Source organism: Sinocyclocheilus rhinocerous, unplaced genomic scaffold, assembly GCF_001515625.1.
Source record: "Sinocyclocheilus rhinocerous isolate Xijiao unplaced genomic scaffold, SAMN03320098_v1.1 scaffold1733, whole genome shotgun sequence".
NCBI classification, from domain to species: Eukaryota; Metazoa; Chordata; class Actinopteri; order Cypriniformes; family Cyprinidae; genus Sinocyclocheilus; species Sinocyclocheilus rhinocerous.
In genome coordinates, this window is record NW_015640388.1 from 308,096 (window position 1) to 329,634 (window position 21,539).

Consider the following 21,539-nt stretch of genomic DNA (forward strand, 5'->3'; position numbering starts at 1 on the left):
TGCTACAGTCGTGGCGTCATTTCCACAAACTAGAAATGTTCTCACAAAGATTAATAAAATCTATTTTTTTATATGCAATCATTTTGTTGACTGAATTTTTCTGAGATCAATTAACATAATATTTCCATGCTTTGATTCATTTTCCAATATAACTTCAATATTTAATATTATTCACGTGGTGAAGAGGCATTATGTAGAGGTTTATCTTGTAAAAATAGCTATTGTAAAATGTGATGTCTTCCCTAGAGAGCCATTCATTATATTCCCATAAAGACTACTTCTGATTCAACACGGTGGGTACGAAAGGGGAAAACATCTATGCTAATCTATGCCAAACTCAGAATTGCCTCTTGGATGGATCCCACTCTGTGTGTGTTTGTGTTGCAGGGACAGGGGTATGGCTGGAGAGATGAATGATGGAAGCAAATGATCACATTTCATTATGTCTTGTTACACCCACAGAGCACCAACTAAAGCAAAGAGACTTCTTCAATAGGTTTGGAAAGCATCAAAGCAGCAAAACAAATTCAGCTGCCATTTCACACACAGGAGTCGATAAAGATCACAAAGCAGGTCCTTTAACCACAGGTTTCCACGAACTCTGGGATAAAGTCCCTTTCCTTAAAGCTCAAAGCAGGGATGAGGGGAAGAGCACTCCTATTGATTTTTGAGAGAAGGCTCTGTGATTTGGGAGTGCTGTAAACTGAGGACGCTGATACTGTTTGTACAAGTGGAAGATTACAGAGAGAGCAGCTGTGCCAGTGGCCTCAGCTATAAAACCTGGCACATTAAACAAGCCCAGAGTCACTCTGATAATTCATATAACATAGACAGAGAAAAATAAAGGCCTGGCGGATCTGCTGAATGAATAAAAAAGGTAAAATCCAGTTAATCAGCCAGAAGCAACATTAGCTGGAATGTACATAAGAGTGCGTGTTTGTGTCAGCATTGAGCAAAATTCTGAATTTAACAACAGGGTCACTTTGAATTTATGAATTGGAATATGAATTGAAATGACAGGATTTTCATTAGCCAAATGCTAACCCAAAATCATTTGCATTAATTTACAGTAATTATGTATATTTGTTCCTAGACATGTAATTTATTTCTCAATAAAGTAAATTGTGGGTTCAGTACAGTTAAAACAAATAACACACCTTCAACCTTTGATTATTTCATACAGCATCACAAAATATATACCATGCTGTTTTTTATATAATTTTATAGAATACATTTTAACACCAAAATCTGTATATATCTATTGACTATCTACTACAATAAATAAGTGAAAATAATAGTACTAATTAAATACATATAAAAAAAAAAATTGTTATATTATTAAACTGCGTGTGTGTGTGTATGCACGTGTGTGCATTTTTGTGATTTATGAGGACACAAATTTGTATAATGACATGGGTATGACATAAGTATTACAACAAGAAGGTGATTTATGAGGACATTTTGAGTGTCCCCATATTTCAAAAGGCTGTGTGTGTGTGTGTGTGTGTGTGTGTGAATAGAAATAGAAATAGAAAATAAATAAAAAAAAATCTTTGGTGGCACTTGAAATGTTTATTATTAATATTATGTTATTGAACATGTTTCTGGTTATACAAAAAAAATAAAAATAAAAAATTCTCCCATAAGAAACAAATTTCTCATCATGGAGATTTGGAAAAGCCAAACATTTTAAGACACTTCACGTTCCATATAATTCTAATGTTAATTTAAAATAAATATTTCTACAATAACATAGTAAATTCGTGATCTCTCATTTTGTCATTGAAAAAGTCTATGAACACTGGAAACACACCAAAATCTTTACATAATAGCTGGCCACTAGGTGATGATTCTAGCACTGTCTCACACTTAAACTCTTTTACACATATTTCACGCTCTGGTGGAGAAACGCTGTCATATATGGTCAAATGAGCAGGCAGATATCAGAGCAACTGAGACTGATCCTGAGATTTAACCCCGATACCAGAAACTACTCAGGCTGTTTTCTCTCTAACACTGTGTTTTCTCTGCCTGTCTACTGACAAAAGCTTTCAGACTCCTTTCTGTTACTTGTAGCTCTCACAAAGTACTTTTACAAAGATCTGCACTTAGACTGCATTTTATTTAGGAAAAACTTACCTGCCACTTCAAAAGTGTGCAGGTGCATGACCTTTCAAAATGTGCGACTGTCAGTGAGTGTAGCTGTTTGTGTGCTTTAAATTTGAGTGTACATATTTCTCAGTGTGTGTGTGTGTGTATGTGTGTGTTTGCAGTACTTGTTGCCAAACCAGGCTGACTTTGCTGAGAGCAACATTGTTTTCTCACCATACTGTATCAATGGCCTCTGCGTTTGCCTGAACTGAGGTCAAAGCCAGTTTCGCTCTTTATAAAAACAGAGCTTTTGGCTCAGACACTGATATGTGACCTCTTGACCCCGCAGCTCTCTGATTCCCTCAGGAATTTCTGCAGCGTTGCTCCATCATGACTATGTGTCTTAGGAAACATGTCTGTGGCTCAGATTCAAAGCCTCTCTCTGTCTGATACATGTACGTCTTTGTTATACATTGTGTAAAATGCGGTACATCAAATGAGTAGGGTTCCGAATGCTAAGTATTTATGATACAGTGGCCAAACAATACCCGTCAGCATCGTTGTTATCCCATGAGGCCATGGGAACAGAGGAAGTGGCAACATTAAAGAAACATGGCAGAGAAATGCATAACGAGCACCTCTTTTCTGAATGCTAAGTATTTATGATACAGTGGCCAAACAATACCCCGTCAGCATCGTTGTTATCCCATGAGGCCATGCATAACGAGCACCTCTTTTCAAGCATAAGCACCATAGGTAGAGTTCAATTCATGAGTCTGAATTTGTTCTATCTATCTATCTATCTATCTATCTAGTCTGTTTGTCTGTCGATCCATCTCTCATCTATCTATCTATCTATCTATCTATCTAGTCTGTCTGTCGATCCATCTCTCATCTATCTATCTATCTGTCTGTGTCTGTCGATCCATCTCTCATCTATCTATCTATCTAGCAGTATATCCACCCACCCAACCATCCATCCATCCATCCATCCATCCATATCTATCTATCGTAGAACATATGGGTCAAAGGTCAATGTTAAAATGGTGGATGTAGTATTTCTGTTAATATATTTACACTACTGTACACCTATAGAACATACTTTATTAGCTAGAAGTCCTAAAGCTCATTCAGGTCATCTTAATACAGGATTTTCAGGATATAAACAAATGGACATGATCAGACAGTACTTACTGTAGCTATCAGCATATTGCAAATACTTACAGAGATCAATTTATGAGTGAGTTTTTTTGCAGAGTTGTGTTTGTGCAGACTTTATGCTCAATAATAATTTTAAAAGAGTGCCTGTCGAGGACTCTGGAGATCAGCAAATGTAATAGACTGACCCCAGAGAAGAAAAGAGGAATAGAGACCGCTTGCCAAAAGCAGGGTGTTTCTAGTTCAGAGACAACACTCTCCATTATTAAGCTTTAGCTATGTAATAAGGCGAGCTCTATCTGTGGTGCTGTTTGCCAACAGGAGGGACTTGTGGTTGCTCCAAATGCGACAGAATTGACTCCGAATGCACTGGCCTACATTCATTGTGTGTTGAACTATTTAGTAAAGTGCCCTAGGGCTCAACTTGAGTGTCTGCTCTTAACTTCATTTGATATCTATTAATGATATGGGTCATTATAATTTTAGACTATAACACTTTCCAAAAATGAGAAATGACTGGTTCACTTACACATTTTGATTTGCTTTTCATCTGTCTCATTGTGCAACCTAAATTAGTTAATGTCCTTTTGTTTGTTTGTGTGTGTTTGTTGGATGCTCCGCATCCAAACTAAAGGCTAATGAATAAGTTAAAATAATAACATAAAAATAAATAAGAGATTTTGAGTTCTTATTCAAGTCTGCAGCCTGTGCAGAATTATAGATGACACTCTAGATGGGTGACACACTGTACCTCTTCAAAGACCTATTCACACCAAGCATGAATATTCATAGTGAATGATGGTTTCTCAAAAAAAAAAAAAAAATATATATATATATATATAGAACAGAAACAATTATTTCTATATACCTATTCACATTCAGCCACTGACTTACTGTCATTTTACCAGAGTTATACATCCTAAATTGCACTATAATGGAGAACCACTTGCTGTGAACCACATTCATTTGTAAGGATAATCTGAACTTATTTGATCTTATTTAAAGTTTTGGTCCTTAAAATTGAATGGCCGCAGGTTACATGGTTTCACACCAATAGGAGTCACTGAATTCATTCACTCGATTTGTTCAAACATACTGATTCATTCAGGAACTAATCTTTGCTACTGTGTGTTGCTGAGAGACACACAATACTTGATTCTTTTTTGGTTTCATTCGGTAATATTTTCATTGGAGGAGCAAAAACAGACAGGGTAACTGGCAATATTGTGTTTAAAATGTAAGCTACTCAATATTACCTTAACGTTTACTGAGCATTTGTATAAATGTAATGCTGTATTATATTAAATGCAACAATTTCTAAATTGGTGAAGCTTTCAGAATGTCTTTAATGTAATGTGGTTGGAGGTGGTTTGGGAGTGTGTTTGTAATGACTGTACCTGCGGCGTGCATGGTTTGTATGGTGAGCTGTTCTCTAGGTCGGCCAGGATGCTGGTCAGAGAGTCGATCTCAGCATCCAGACTAGAACGTCTCTCTTCTAGAGTTTTCTCAGGTCCTTTTAGCTGAAACACACAGACACAGTAACCTGTAATGAAATTAGGTCTTTTAGAAAGAAGGTTGCTCTACATCGGCTAACCCACTTAATCACACTTGAACAAAGCATGCTAAAATAAAAGAAAAATGACTACATATTATACATAAAGAAGGCAATTTAGCTCTCAAATACGGTACATAATCCACTGTGGGCTACTATTACACAACACCTTGAGCATTAGACCTTTTTTTGTCTTTGTGCTTTGTCTTTTACATGTTCATTAAAATTAATCGTGGCCTCAGACAATTGGCTGAAAGTGAATTACTGTAACAACAAGACACGATTGTCTGGGAGAACGTCTTTAGGAGAAAATCTCAGTGATGTGAAAGAATAAACAAAAAAACAAATAATGCTTTGTTGGTGAGACAGCTCATCTCATATTAATTGAATCACCCTTCAGCTCTCTCTCTCCCTCTCACGCTGTCCGCTTTATCTGTTTTCACTCTATTTAAAAGTTTCACTGTCTCCCAAACTGACAATGACAAAGCTTCACTCTTACAAAGTTCTATTCACACTTGCAGGTTTCTTTATAAGATGTTTACACTGAGGTAGCACGACACATCCATAAATAAATATCCTACCTCACTTAATCTAAATACTGGGACTGCTCTATACTAGCAGTTTGGCACAAGTGTTTAGTAAATTGGCAAATTAATGACAATAGTTTGTAATACAAAATATTGTAAGGCAAACTAAGGTCTTCCTAACTATTCTTAAGCAAAAACTGTATGTATAACAAGTGACTCTAAAGTCTAAGTCTTGGATGAGCAATACATCTGCAATCACCAACACCTGTCCTTTATGTCGGAGAGGAAGCAAAGAACAAAATTATCAAAGGCATTTGAGGAATGGCAGCCATGTGACTAAAAAAAGGTGTGAGGGGCAGACTTTGACAACATTCTCGCTCCTCATCAAAATGGGCACAACCTTCTCCCCTCACAGCTGAAGGACACTGATATCTCTTCTTGTCCTCTGTGGCTTCTTCTTTCTTTTCCCTCATCTTTACATGACACTAGATAAATAAAAATCCTTTATGTGCATTGACATAGCTTTGTGAATAGTTTTTGTTTGTGTATTACTCCAGTCTTCAGTGTCACGTGATCTTTCAGAAAGCATTCTAAAATGCCAGTTTGGTGCTCAGGTAACAATTACTTATTTATTTATTTGTTTGTTTGTGAAACTAAATCCTAAATAATATTGTTCTGCACTGATTGGCTCTATATTTTTTGGTCTACTTTAGTCTGCCCTAAAAAGCTTCCCGAACAATCGAGGAAAGGGCAAACAGAGGTTTGCATCATTAATGCTAAGGTCCTGAACTAAGGTGAACTTAAACTTGAACTTAAAGCGGTGGGGGGATTAATTAAGAATGAATTGCGCCTGCTGATTGTGCGGTTTATTTGCACCTGCTGTTTGTGTTATTCAGCGACAGATTCACTAAATGAATTATGCAAAACATGTAACGGGCACAAACACGGTTACAATGCTGAATGCTATTTGCATAGTGCAATTCCCCATCTTCCGGCTTCGTTCCTAACTCTAGGTTGCGATCTCACATACTTGACTAGGACTGTACAGCAGATACAAGAACCTGAATTGAGTCTTCAAAGTCTGGAAACAAGCCAAATTATAATGCTCTTCTCCATCATTTTGATCAGATGATAGCCTGTCCATATCCCAAACATAGCGCTGACAATGACAAGGTCGTGGGTTCAGTTCCCAGGGATTGCATGAACTGATTAAATGCAGTCTATGACAATTTGGACAAAAGCATCTGTCAAATGTAAATTTGAGGAATAACTGCTGCCATGATCGTCAGAAAATAAACATCTCTTAAATTAACTTACAGTAATAGCGCAACATTAACTGTGGCAGGCAAATATGGTGATTTCTGAAGATGCACAAGCTATAATAAGCTTAGTTTACATAAAAAGGAAACTTGTTTGTGCCTAAAAAAATATGGCAGGGGTTTAATGTAAATACACATACTGTAGTAGTATTTCAGCACATGTAGAGCATGTTTAAAAAAGATTGCATTGACAAACTACATGCAAAAGTTGCGTAAATGACTCGTGAATTGATTTAGATCTGTTTTAGAACAGTTTATGTAAATAAGGGAAATAAATACAAAGTTAGTTCCATATGATTATGTGATCAAAAGCAACTTCTGAGGCTATTTCCACAGTGCAATTCCCTGTATTGTTTCATTATTAATTATACTGTGTGCTGCAATTTATAAAAGGTTCAAGACTTTTTTTTTTTTTAGCCATGTTCCTATAGCAACCAAGATTGAGTCATGCACACACCACAAAAAGATCAACAAGAGTTTACAGAAATAAAATACTGTAATAACACATAAAGCCTTTGGAAAATACACACTTACACACGTATGTAAGCATTTTCCCTTTAGCCCCTATTTTGTGAGCCATTTTAGGTGAAATATCTTAATTCCATTAGGAGAACTGGTCAGTCAGTTCAATAGCTTTATGAAAAGAAAAGGCATAGCAATCTAATGAAGCACTTCCATCGGTTATGTAAGCCATCCATTTGCATTCTGGTAAGCACCGTTTGAAGAAAGGAAGCTGATTTAAGTGCTGAGTTTAATGAAAAACCACAGAGACAGATAAGTGAAGTTAAATAAAGACTGCATGTGTTGCTACGTGTTCTGTTACGGGAAACAAAAGAATTTAGGCCAAGTATCATTTGATTATTCATGTTCACCGCGCCACTCCGGCCTCTTCCTCTTGTTAGTTCTGCTTAGGAGCAGAAATAATTCAACATCCCCTTTTTCATTCATGAAAGATGTAGAAAACTGGAATTAGGGAAAGCTGCGGGTCGAGCATATTGCCGCTCGTTTTCGGTAAAGTACCCACAACACGTGAAGACTTAGTACTGTTATCAGAATCAAGAGCTAAAGGTCTTCAGGGGAATGGTGTGATGAGCACAACAAAATGTGCTTTGCCGTGGATTCTTTTCTATGTCACAAACCATCTGCTGTCACTGATCTCCTCTCGTCTGAGATGTAAAGCCGGTTAAACTAACTCCAAAATGCCATTCATTTTTACAGAGGAATCAAGATCTTGCCGCTACAGTCTGATGTCTTTTCTGTACTAGCCTAATTATCCGCCGATAACACCGTCTGACTCCGCTGACTCCATAGAGCTAGATCAACAAACGCACTGATTCCCTCCGGACAGGCTTCCTCCCTTGCAGAGCAGCGTTCGTGGGAAAGAGATCCAGTTGAGGGTTTTAATAGAGCAGAGAACATGCCTGTATAGTCAAATTCTGAGCGGCAGATAAAGCAGCCTTATTAAAAAAAAAAATAAATAAACCTCTGTACCCCTGATGAAGACTGTACATGTATCTCACAAAAAATCAGTGGCGTCTCGTCGTCGCTCATCAGTGACTGGATCCTGTCTTGCAGCAAACCCAGTCAAATTGCAACTACACAGACACATTATCAGCAGGCCGAAGTAAAAACAATGATGTAAAATCTAAACTATTCACATTATTTAGATAAATTGTGTACTGCTAGAACAGTGCAGAATGAGTTTTTTTTTTTACACATTATTATCTGTCCATGCATTCCCTGGGAATTCACTGGGTATAGAAATATAGACAGTATGTATTGAATGTGTTAAATAAAAATAAAAGTGTGTAATTACAATGAATATTACTCAGAAACAGTTTTGAGGCTGTAGTTTAATGGATGGACAATCACAGTTTGTTTCTTAGGGAGGACAGACTCCCTTAGGGGGAAAATGACTGTGGTGAACCAATAGGTGTCAGCCTTCCCTGTGCCCTGACTCATTTCTAAACCAGTGCCAAATGAACTAAAGGGAGATATAAACAACTAGGACACACACCTAGTAAACAGCCACAAAAAAGACTTGGCCGGCCTTTTGACGGTTTGTCAGTAACACATGAAAAGGGATATGAAACTTTCAATTGTCCTAAATTTGTATTAGGATTCAAATGTTTAAAAGGAATTTTGACAAGAAACAAAATAAAAATAAAAAAACAAGAAACATTTATGATTCTGCACTTTTTCATTTCAGGTCACTAATCAATTCACCATGTGAATGTTGTACAAAAGCTTATATGTGACCCTGGACCACAAAACCAGTCATAAGGGTCAAGTTTTTGAAACTGAGATTTATTGCTTCCACTGAAGCACATCATTTGGAACACTAACAAATCATGTTTGTTTTTCAAAAGCTTGTGCAGTTCATGCCAGCTTGAGTGCATGATGTAAATAAAACAGAGGTTTAAATGCTATTACTATGAAAAATATTTTTTTATTCAAATTTTTATTTGTGCTGTTAATTTAATATGTCATTTGTAATATAATATGTCAATGTAATGAACATTTTCACAAAATTGACTTTTGGGCCCCACTGGAGGGTCATACCATACAGTATATTGTGATAAGCGGTTTAGCAAATCTCACCTGAAAGCCGAGGGAGGCCTCATCCATTGGCAGGGGAGGTGGGAAGCTGGATGGAGATGGGAGTCTGCTGGTGTCAATGAAAGGTGGAGGAGGTGGGGGATAGTCTTCTTTAAAAAAATAAAATAAAAAATCAGACACAACAAAAAACACATTTAAAGGCAAGACACCCCATGAGTCAATATGATAAACTCTCTTCCTCAGGGATGAATCAATTCACAACAGGTCAGAGAGGGTGGAAAACTTTGTAAAATCTGATAGATCAAGCTGACATAAATCTGACACACCTAGATGTAACAAAGAATGGCAGATTCAAAGCTTTACGGGATATAATACTTTGACATAACATGATGATTAAAGACATTTTTTATATCTACAGTAACCTTACAAAATACCGTGTAAGTACGTAAAAGTGTTAGTGTGTGTAGAAATTGAAAGGAGGAAGGCTTACACACTCTTACCATATTGTCCCTGATAGATTAACACATTTAACAGCAGCCATTTGGTTAACTAAGATGGTCTAAGCTGTAGTAAGTAGGTGTTTGTACAGATTGAAAATCTAAGTACTGTGCTCAAAACAAGTGAGATGGGATATTTGTCCAGCCAAGTGTGTGGCAACAAGCCAATCGCTGAGTTGTAAAGTCCACAGCTAATCCAGGGATTGGGTTCCACTACATGTTTCAAGCCGGATCAAGATTTGCTTGCTAAATTGTATTCTGATTTGGCTGCGCTCGGCGTCCAATTTAGGACTGAATCATTTGACCGTCTAAGTACCAATCCAGACATGAGCTTTTCAAATTACAACCTTTTAGGGGAGGCAGTGGGAATTCACTGCTGTATCACGAGCCTTTGAAGATACTTTTGATCTATTTTTTCCCAATCTTATTTTAAGTTTTTATCTGTCTTTTGGATCTAATTGATGTCATAAATGTCGTTTCCCTGAGTCTACTGACCAAATTAATTATATGGTCTTGAAATGTCTATAATCCTGAAATGTGAATGCAGACAGAAAAATATCACATGCTCAATTTTTTTGTACAGTGCAATATTTCTGTGAACATGGCATCAAACATTCCCCAAAGGCACAAGAGCACTTTACATGAACAGTTTATGTAATAACCTCGTGACCTCTGTGAAAACTCATAAGCACTCCAACCATGGCATCTTGTGCATTCCAAAAAATAAAAAAGCAAAAGTGTCCTACATCCCCCTTTCTCCTCCTCCTATGGTCTCTATTTCTACTTTTCTCTGCCTTAGCTTACATCCTAAAGTCACTTGTAAGTTACAAGTTGACACAAAATTAATATCTTAAGTTCCTTAATATCTTATGTCTCTCCGCAATCCAATGATGTTTGGATTTCTCAATTCAGGGCAACACGAGAGATGTAAATGTTTCAAAGACGGCATGATTTATTGAGGAGGCCTGGGAGAACAGGGCAAAGAGAGACCAAGAGAGGGAGGTGTGCAGTACCACTCATGCAGTGCCTCGAACTAGAGAAAACTGAAAGAGAAGTTAGTCTTTAACTAAACATGGCTGAGAACAAACATCAAGGCAGTACCAGATATTACCAACCAGATGAGAAAACGTAACTATTTTCCATTTGAGTAAAATGAAAGCATAAGATTTTTTTAGAAAATTATAAGCATGAAGGTTCAATAAATATACAGTAATTTACTAATTAAATAATGACTAGTTAGATTGACAGCAGTATAACCTCTGAACAATAATTAACAGTAAATGCATTTTTACTCAAAAAGCAAATATCATAGAGATGACCCGATAATATTCATTAATAATATTAATTAAAGGCACAATATGTAAGATTTTTTAAATTAAAATATCCAAAAACCACTAGAACATTGTTATATATTTTGCTGACTTGTGTACTTACATTATCCCAAATGTTTCAAAGAATGTTTAAATCCAGAGAAATAAGCAATTTTAACTAGTGACACGGAGGTAAGGTATAACCAACAATGTAAGGTATAACCATAGTGTCATTGTGTCGCCTGCCAATGACGTCATAACCCCTCGATTTCCGGTTTAGTTTTGTAGAAAACATGAATTTTCTCACTGTGAGTGTCAATTTAACACTTTCAAATTTGCTGTGATAGCAGCAAAAATATTACATATTGTGCCTTTAATAGCTCTGTTCCAAAGCCTAGTGAGCTGCCCACACAAGTGGCCTCTCTTAGCTGCACTCCCAATGCAAAGGTTGACATAAAAGCTAAACTAATTCATTGTTTTAGCCACCTTCTAAGGCAGCAATACAATATCTTTCCACAGAGAAGTAGGGATGTAACGATTCGCTCAACTCACGATTCGATTCAATTCACGATTTTGATTTCACGATTCGATTCGATTCACAATATTTTTTTTTTTACAAAATGAGATTTAAGATAAATTATAAATTAAATGTGTCCTTTTATTATTGCTTGGACAAAATGCTGCATGTTTCTTTGTGAAATTGAAATATAACACTATAATAGAATCGATTTTTAACCGGCTCGCGGTTAATCGTTACATCCCTACAGAGAAGTCAATCCCACAATGCACTGTGACATTCTCAGTGGAAAAAAAGATGGATGAGAGAATGAGAATACTAAAAATAACTATAATGGTTTCCACAAAAATATTAAGCATCACAACTGTTTTCAACATTGTTAATAATAGAAATGTTACTTGAGCAAATCAGCATATTAGAATGATTTCTGAAGGATCATGTGACACAGAAGCCTGGACAAATTTCTGCTGAAAATTCAACTTTGCCATCACAGGAATTATAATTTTAAAATATAAAAGTTATTTTAAATTGTAATAATATTTCACAATATTATTGTTTTTACTATATTATAGTAGGCAATTGTCTATATGAGCAGCCACAGCAAGGCAGTTAAGCAGAGTTATAACCTGTTATTTTCCTCTCAAAAATGCACATGAGAACAAACAGTAACAGTTGCAGGGCCTCCCATCAGGTAAACAGAACATGTAACATCACATAACGGCCAACTATGAGGCATCATTCGCTCACAGCTAATGCTAAATAGGTCTCTGCTTTGTGACACAGTGTTACGAAAACAAGTACGGATATTATATATTTGATCAGTGAGGTGTCTGCGGTGTGAGGTCAGCGAGTTTGGGACATGTTATCTGGTTGCTGGTTCTGCTATAGAGAGACCAGGGGGCCCCTGTGCCATGAATGAGAGAGGCTCCATTTATGCGGACCGGGAAGCGAAGGCAGTGCTTACTCGCTAATGAGACAAGCAGCAAGAACACCTACTTATTACCACACATTTCCACTCAACTCTTTATTGAGCAATTACACTCAAGTACCGGCTTTGTGAGAGCCGAATTCTAATCAGTAATTAAAGTTATTTGAAAGGACCATGAGAGGTATAATTGGTAATCAGGAACATGAATGTTGTTAAGGGTTGAGTTAAAAAAAAAAGGAAAAAGAAAAACAAGCTCTAGATGAAGCCAGCGGAGCATAAGAGCAGAGATGAAATACACTTCCTGTAACGGGATGATTATGTGTGCATTTCTCAGATGTGATCCGTAAAAAAGGGTTTTATTCCAATCCAATCATGTGCTTATGCAGATGTATTATGTGTTTGCATACACAGTAAATGCTTGTTTCTTAACACTGCCTGCACCACAATTTTATTCTCTGCACTGAAAAGGGTGGTGATTGAAAAAGAAGTCAAGATTATTCTGTAAACTTAAAGAGTGTCTTGCCATTGACTCAATTTTATGGTATCTAACGTAAGCAGTTCTAATTGCTTCCAGACAGAGTAGTTTGAAGATCAAATTGCAGAATATATGCAAAATTAATGAGTTTACATTGGGCTGAAAAATCTACATATTTAACCTAGATTGTGAGTAGATGCTTGCACGTGTGATAAAATTTTGCACTAGGCAACAAAATAGTTACAGAGCATTATTCCTATTTGCACTGTGAACATGTACTTATATACTGTATATGCCAATGCTTTTTCTATTGGCAGTGCAGTGTACGTAATATTGTAATTGTAATATTACAACTTAAAATGTTTTGTTGTTGTTTACTTTATTGTTTTTAGATGTTTTTATTTCTGAAAATGCTTAAGAAAATCACAGTAGAAGTTTTCAAACGTATCAATTCCAAGGATCCTCAAATATGATATCCAGACTCCTGTCTTAAAATATAAAGGCAGTTATACATTTTTATGTAATATTCCATGTACCCATTTAAGGAAAATTTATATTTACAGCATATAAACATATAATATTCATATAAAATATATTAAGATTAATTTTATATAGACAACATGTTGTTTCCACAACTGTACTGTATTTTACTGTAATTGTACTAAATCCAAAACAAATTATTTAAAAGTTACCTGAAAAATATTTACTTCAAGTCAGCATTGTATATTTTATTATGTGTAAAGCTTAAGAGAAACATATTCAATTCAAATGCATTGCTATAGCGATTTTCAGAATAAGTATAGTTCAAAAAGCAGTTTTACTAAGAAAACTAGCTTACAACACCCAGTGAGCAAGATAAAGGTAAAAAGCCGTAAGGGAAAACTATGTGGAAAGATAAATTTGTAAAGATAATTTAGAACGGAAACATAAATAATAAATAAATAAACCCTTACTAAAAATCAGCCCCTTTAGAAGTCCCCAGACACCAGGTTGAAAACCCTTCCAAAGAGAATGTTGAAACATCTAAGTTTTTATTTGATCAAAGCTCCACAGCCTGAAAAGTTTGAGAACTATAACTAATGTTGTAATATAATAACTATAATCCATATAGTAGAATGATGACTATAATCGTGTCATTCCATATACTCAACAGGTTTCATTGTATTCATTAAATGCACAGAAATGATTTGAGGCTGAAAGTGGACAAGAGGAAATTAATTTTGCAATATACAAATCTCTGTTTGAACTCTGTGCAACCTCTGTCCATCAGGCATTGATACTGGCACAATAGCAACTGACAAAGATACAATTTCAAAAGAGCATATATACTCGTATTGTTTATTAGATGAAAATCTCCACACTGACAGTCATAAAACCGGAAGAGCTTTCCGTGGAATGTCACTTTTGTAATCTGTGCAGCACGTTGCATGTTTATTTGGTACATATTTAGATGCATTGACAAACATGAATTTGATTTACAGCAGAAGTTCAAGCAGAAGCATCTTTGCATTTAAACACACTGCAGTAAACAAAATGAATGGCTGGGTGCATTTGGCAGCAAGGATCTCCAATTTAGTCATATAACTGGCATGAAACTCATGTGGGAAATGTTAAAAAAGTGTGCACACAGCTACACCATCCAGTATATTAACATCTCTACCCTGTCCTAAAATAGACACAAATCAAACCACAAACAAAATGAACAAAAAAAAAATGTGCTTGCTGATGATCAACAGATTATAAACAGTTGAATTTTCACTCATATTTGCCTCTTATATTGCTGACATTATTATTGTTTTATTTTATTTTATTATAACCCTTCAGGGCAGAATTAAATAGTATTTAAAAGAAACTAAAATACTATAAATATATATTTAACAGAAATTTAAATATATTAATCAATATATTAATAAACACTAACTAACTATAAATAACAAAAATATATATAAAATAAATGAAGAAATTCAAATACAAATGAAGTACAATGGGCAACATAAATCTATAATCCCTCACAGGCCTAGAAGAATAAAGTGTTCTAATTACCATAGTGACATTTCCAATGGTTTATCTTTGTGGAGAAGCTCTCAAAATGTGCTACGGCACGGAGACGTCCTAAATGCAGTATTTTATCTGTAATTATCCATCCGAATTCTCTCTAGCATCCGCTGTAGCTCTGAGGTTCAGTCCTGCTCTTAATTAACTATAATATACAACGGACTGATTTATGGCTTCATTTGGCTGGAAACGCCACTCTGACTTTAAGGTTTTTGGAGATGTCCTTCTCGAAGTATAGAGGAGCCGACGATGCTGGTTTGTGGAGATCTGACAGGAATTCGAGAGGGATGGAAAAGAGAGTTTTTAAATTTAGAGACATAAAAGGGGGATTAAACCATTGTGCAGGAAAAATGGAACAAGTACAATGGAGAGGTGATGCCCTAAAATCTACAATCCCAGCAGCGTGATCTTCAATAAAAAGGACCACTTGAAGCACCATGCTGAATAATTTCTCCACTACTTAAATGAAAACTAGCAGGGCTGTAAATGAGAATCGTTTTGATTTAGAGAGTCCAGGCCATTTATATTTAATTCACATGCAGGGATGGATCTTGTAAATCTGCAGGTGGACACGTTCCAAAAAGACGTTCCAATCTAGAACCGTGGGGGCTTCAGTACAAAGTGCAACAGGCAAAATGGAGATTTCAGTGAAAGTGGAAAGACGGGATTTGAAAAGTGAAACATCAGTCCCAAACAACATGCTAAAGAGATCAGCAGAGAGCAGTGCAGTCCATTGGCTGAAATAAAAGAGGAATGCAGGCTGGATGAGAATGAGGGGTTTGTATCAAGTGGAGGGAATTGACTACGTAATTTAAGGCAGGCAGGTCACATGGCACATAAAGAGGGGTTACTGGTTCATGTGAGGACATGTAAGGACACACAACCCAAACGGGTGCCAAATTCTCTGATTTGCTCGGAATTCGTATTGGGCCTTGCATGTTTGTGCAATTGCGCAAACATCACAGTTTACGGAGGGTACATGCGCTAGTGGTACTGTACTGTAATAATATGTTCTTAGTTTTAAGACTTTGGATGTTGATTTCAAAACCATGGGCTTGTATCTACATAGAATCTGCTGTGCAAAGTAAAAACAAAGCAATTCTGAGTTATCTTAGACTTGGACCGAGTTATCTATCTCTATCTTAGCTATCTAAAATAATAATAATAATAATAATAATAATAATAATGTAATAAAGCATTTTGTTTTTATGAAAACATATTTTTCAGATTATATTTTATTAATTTATTTTGGCTTCAGTAAAATTACATAATTATGATTTTAATTTTAAAAGCATAATGAAAAATAATATCACACTTTTTTTTACACAATATACAGGTTTTTATACATGAATATACCTGTATATAGTGCAGCTGTTTTGATATTTTAGCTCATACAGGGATCATCATATTTGGTTATTAATAATAATAATAATAATAGTTCTTAACTGTTATAGACTATGATGTGTCTTTGGCTCAGTTACACTCTTAAAAATGAAGGTTATAAAAGAGCGTTTTCATAGTGATGCCTGTGAAGTGAAGATTTACCCCCCCCCCTTTTTGGTCAGTTTAACGTGTCCTTGCTAGAACTAAGTACTACTGAAAAAAAATCCTTACTGACCTCATTGTAAAGTAATTTGTGTATTTATTTAGCATTCATTATTGGTCACATTTTATTGGCCATTTATTTATATATTTAACTGCCCTTACGTTTTTTGTGTGTACTAACTAAAACTCCCATCTCTTTCTGTTGCTGTTTAATGCAAACTGACACATATTTTTCAAATTCCTCCATCTGAACTTCCTGCGGCTAATCTGTGCTTTCATTTTTCAGAATTGATTTCTGTTATGCCAGTAAGCCTTCGAAAAACACAGCTGAATTTCGTATTTGCTTTTAAAATACATGCAAGTTGGAGGTTTCTGGAAAAATTAGGGCAAATCAAACAGCTTCAGTTTCATTTGTGACAATCTTATTTGGCTCCTTATGTCCTTGCTTGGCTCAAGTGAGACACGAAGCTTCAAGCAGTGGTCTGAATTAAGCTGACTAAAAACTGTCATGTCTTTAAGATGCATGTCATATGTTCATTTTCCATCTTTAAAAGCGGGTCAATCGTCAGCCTGTCACTGAAAATGATATGTCATATTATTGAGCTCAGTTCCCATTGCCATCGTACCCAGAGATTACTGTATTAAGGCATCTGTAAAGTTCGTGACATGTCCCTTAAGTACTGCTAAGAGGATGTGCATCTAATTCTCCTACAAAATTCAACTTATGTTTCAGTTAAAAACGTTTACACAGCTTCTAGGTGGTAAGTGGCTTAAAGTGCTGTTTTTATATTGTCTACTATGCTGTCTAGCCAACGATTATCATAAGACAGGATTATCTGTCGGTGATGAAATGAATGGAAACACTTGAAAGTGTTGAAAAAACACTGGCAAGTCTTTCCTCTAAAACTAGAGGACTTTAAGTAGCCGTTGAGAATCTTTCCTTCAGAACCAGAGGACGACTTTGTGAAGTTGCTGACACACAACTTGAAGATGAATTTTCATAATTGTATTTTCTCATAATGTTTTTTTTCTGCTTCTGTGTCTCTCCCTACAAATTTGGCTGGCCATCAGCTAACCGACTACTGGCTGTTATGTCAGACTCCCCACATAAGTCGCTCTGTGGAAACCTGACAGGAAACCCACAAACGAGAGTCTTAACATTCTCGTAGAAACCACAAGCATATGCTGCTTACTTTGCCAAAAGGTCATGCAGATAGCTCACATACTTAGTCTTATATTGTTGATCATGTCCATTCCACCCATGCAAGTTTTCAAATAAATTTTCTTCTATTATTCACTGAATGTTTTCATGACTTTACACATACTTTTGAAAAAAATCCATATCACCTTTTAATAAAAGGCTTTTTATACTTATATATTTGAAGAGTTTGGTTCCAAAACGCTATAAATCCATTTTGATTAATTTGAGTAAAAATGTATTTTCTTTACCAAGAAAGTGGCAAGATGAAAACCACTATTTTCTGTTTCAAACTTTCACATAGCATCTTTAGGTTATAATAACACTAAAAATTCAAATCCAGATTTTGATTTTCAAAGATTTATTATAAAATGTTATTATTTTTTTCTCCCAAAATGCAATAAATCCATGACACTTTTCTTTACCAAGAAAATGGCAAGATGAAAACCACTATTTTCTGTTTCAAACTTTCACATAGCATCTTTAGGTTATAATAACATTAAAAATTCTAATCCAGATTTTGATTTTCAAAGATTTATTATAAAAATGTTTTTTTTTTTTCTTCCCAAAATGCAATAAATCGATGACACGTTTTTTATCGTTAATAAATCCATTGAAGCAATATAAAAGTTATTTTGTCATATTGAAACTGTTGATTTACTGTTGAAACTGAAATTACAACAATAAAAGAAAATTTCATCATGAACATACATGAACAACAATAGGCTATCACATTAAACCACAGAAATTCCAAAATGACATATCCCTTACATTCAACTTCTACAAGTGCATTCATCTTTGCCATGTTACATTCATTAGTTGACTAGTGCTATATGCTGTATTAACAAAAACATTAATGGCATTAATAAAAACACTTACACTGACAAGCTACGCAATATCGCGTTCATAATCGAATGCGACTCATCTGCGATTATGAACGCAATATTGCAGTGATCTACGGCTCTGTGTATTAAATGCCTCTTCATCTGAAAGCACGTGATGGAGATTTACTATTAATCACAGAACCGGCATTACTGACGAGATGCGCATGACAATCACATGCGATTTATCGTGCAGCCCTAAGTTTGTTTGTTGATCACAAAGTACAAAATAGATGAGGAAAACTAGGATGCCGGGTGTATTCAAAGCCATTATTGTCTACAGTGTGTGGAATGGTGCGCTGTGATTGGTTGAGCGGATATATCGCATTCTGCAGAGAACGGAGACTGACGTTTGTCGCGGTTTGGAAAGAAAGGGAGAAAGCATGACAGAATAACTCGGCGGATATCGCATTTTGCGTAAAATTTAAAATTGACTTTTCAATACCTACCAGATACAATACTGATTTTAGCGGAAACGAAAACTGCGTTTTGGAACCAAACTCTTCATTTATGCCCAACAAAGTCTCAGTTACTATTCAACTAATGTTTTTAGGTTGCATTTTTGATTTACATCACCTAAGCCATGGGCTGATCAGGTTTATAATGAGTCCTCCCCACTTTTCAGATCATTCCTACCCTCCTGCCAAAGACTGTTCCTTAATCCTTCTAGTATAATTAATGAGGAGGTCAACTAGGAGGTGTCAGGACATAAACAGCTCTCCGTCGCATCCGCAGTGCCCCTCAGGTGAACTCCAGTCCCACATTACAGCAATGGAAAAGAAATGGCCATTACATTGCATGTTCTCTTCTTGAACTCTTTCTGTCGAACAGAAATGCAAGCAGCGAGTGCAACGGTCACGTAGGCCTATTTACTTTAGTGTCCAATTAGCCTAGATATATAGAAGCATTTAATCAGCAATCTCTGTCTATTATTATTATTACCATTTCTCATTAGTCCTCACTGCCAGTGCTAGCATAACACTCCCAACTTGTTAAATAATGACTTTATTACTGTGTGTAGCATATTTAATCTTGCAATAGAGGATGAGAATATGATCCGGACAAGGTGAAAGTCACTCCTGCATAACCACAAACTTCATTCTTTTTGAAATCTGAACGAGTGGCAGTATAATCTGAACAAAAGAAAGAATCCTGCAATCTTGTTACACACGATAAACAAGCAATTTTTACAGAGCCCAGACCTTATCACAGAGATTACTTTGATTTTATTAATTAAAAAAAATGTATAAGCTTTCTATTTACTCACCCTCATGTTGCTCCAAACCTGTCTGACTTTCTGTCTTCTGTGAAAATATCTTTTAAATAATGTTGTCTATACAATGAATGCCTGTGGGGTGCAAAATAACACTGGACCCCACTGACTTTCACTGTACAGAGAAAAAAAAAAAATCTTGTGTTCCACAAAATAAAAGTAGTCATACAGATTTGTGCAATATCTCCCAAAACTTTTTGAATTTTATTTTAACCAAAAATAATCTTTAGTTAAATACCTGTATGAACTGAATTTTAGATGTGTGCGTTCCTGGGTCTTTGAGTTCAGTCCACATCATAATGCCATAAATACACAGTAAGGGAATCCAACGAACATCAAAGGCCTTACTAAATCATTCAGAATTTACTGTCCTAATCATATGTGGCATAATAAAGGACAGACGTGTATGGCTGCCACTTTCCTTTCCTGTCAGCCACACATTACGGCTTATTTGGTCATCGCTATGTGCAAGCCATGGCTGTCGGCCATGTGATGACAGAACTCACAGCATTGTTTGAGCTATAATAAGTCCAACCGTAAATCTTTCTCCCAGTGGCCTGCATGAGGAGAATGACCTTTGACCTGTGTGGTGTTCAGAATTCTCTGCACTCAGTGGAGAAAAGTGCATAAAGGGTATAATGGATATGAAGTGATTGATGCAGGCAGCTGCATGAAACAGCAGAGATCAACACCGTCGCATTAAGATTCTTGGAGAACGCTCAAGTGTTTACTTGAACCTTCCAAGAAAGTCACAGCAACAATGAAGAGTGAGACTGTTTGTTACTTTGTTTGCCTGTATTATTTTTAGGACCTTTTTTGTTTGTTTGTTTTGTTCATGTTGTTCATGACATGATTATGATAAATCAAATGAATCCCATTTATTTATCCATTAATCATAATTATTAATTGGCTAAATTATTTGCATACTAATATTTGCTGAGAAAAGCCTCTAAATGAAGACAATAATAATAAATTAAAGTTGTGGCAAATGAGTAAATTATTGAATAGACATTACAAAAGAGGCTTCAGAAATCACTATATTCGTTCAGTTGTGCTCGGTCTAGTTGTTTTTGAACACAAGAACACATTCTGTGACAATGACTCATGTTTAAATCTCTCCAACTGTAGGAAAACCCTTTATTATGGAACATATTATCCCTTAAAGGGATAGATCTTTAAATATCTTTAAAAATATGTTTTGAAAAATCTCGAAAAACAGTTACCGCTGGCTTCTATTGTACTGTAAGTGTTTATGTTCCAGATAGAGGCAAAAAATAAATAGACAGGTCTGAAATAACATGAGGGTGAGCAAATGATGACAGAACTTTCATTTTTAGATGAATTATCCCTTTAAGGGGAATGTACTTGTATAGCAGGAAAAAAAATATGCCTACAATCTGCATGAGTTTACATCTTCAGATGTTTCGATTTTCATCACTGTACTTCGATTAAATCATGTTTGGAAAAACTGACAAAATTAAAGAACTCTTCAATGCAAAGCTCCTGGTGGCCCAAATCTGATCCTCACAACCCAATGTGACTGGGGAGCCTTGGGGGTCTTTTGCTAGTAAGTGCAGTCCCTCATTTGAATGTATTCTAATCTGCGATTTTATATCAGATCCACAGTTTGATATAAAAAGTAAACATTAATGTA

General features: G+C 35.8%; 1 protein-coding gene across 2 annotated transcripts in view; it reads right to left on the reverse strand.

Annotated features, from left to right (window-relative positions):
* LOC107752632 (lipoma-preferred partner homolog) overlaps positions 1–21,539 on the reverse strand; it is a 201,604-nt gene that overhangs the window by 107,601 nt on the left and 72,464 nt on the right. For both annotated transcript variants that reach the window (XM_016568655.1, XM_016568654.1), the window contains 2 exons: positions 9,249–9,355; positions 4,647–4,769 (listed from right to left, as the gene is read on the reverse strand). In XM_016568655.1, coding sequence (XP_016424141.1) covers positions 4,647–4,769; positions 9,249–9,355 — 230 coding nt within the window. The remainder of the gene's footprint in view (positions 1–4,646; positions 4,770–9,248; positions 9,356–21,539) is intronic.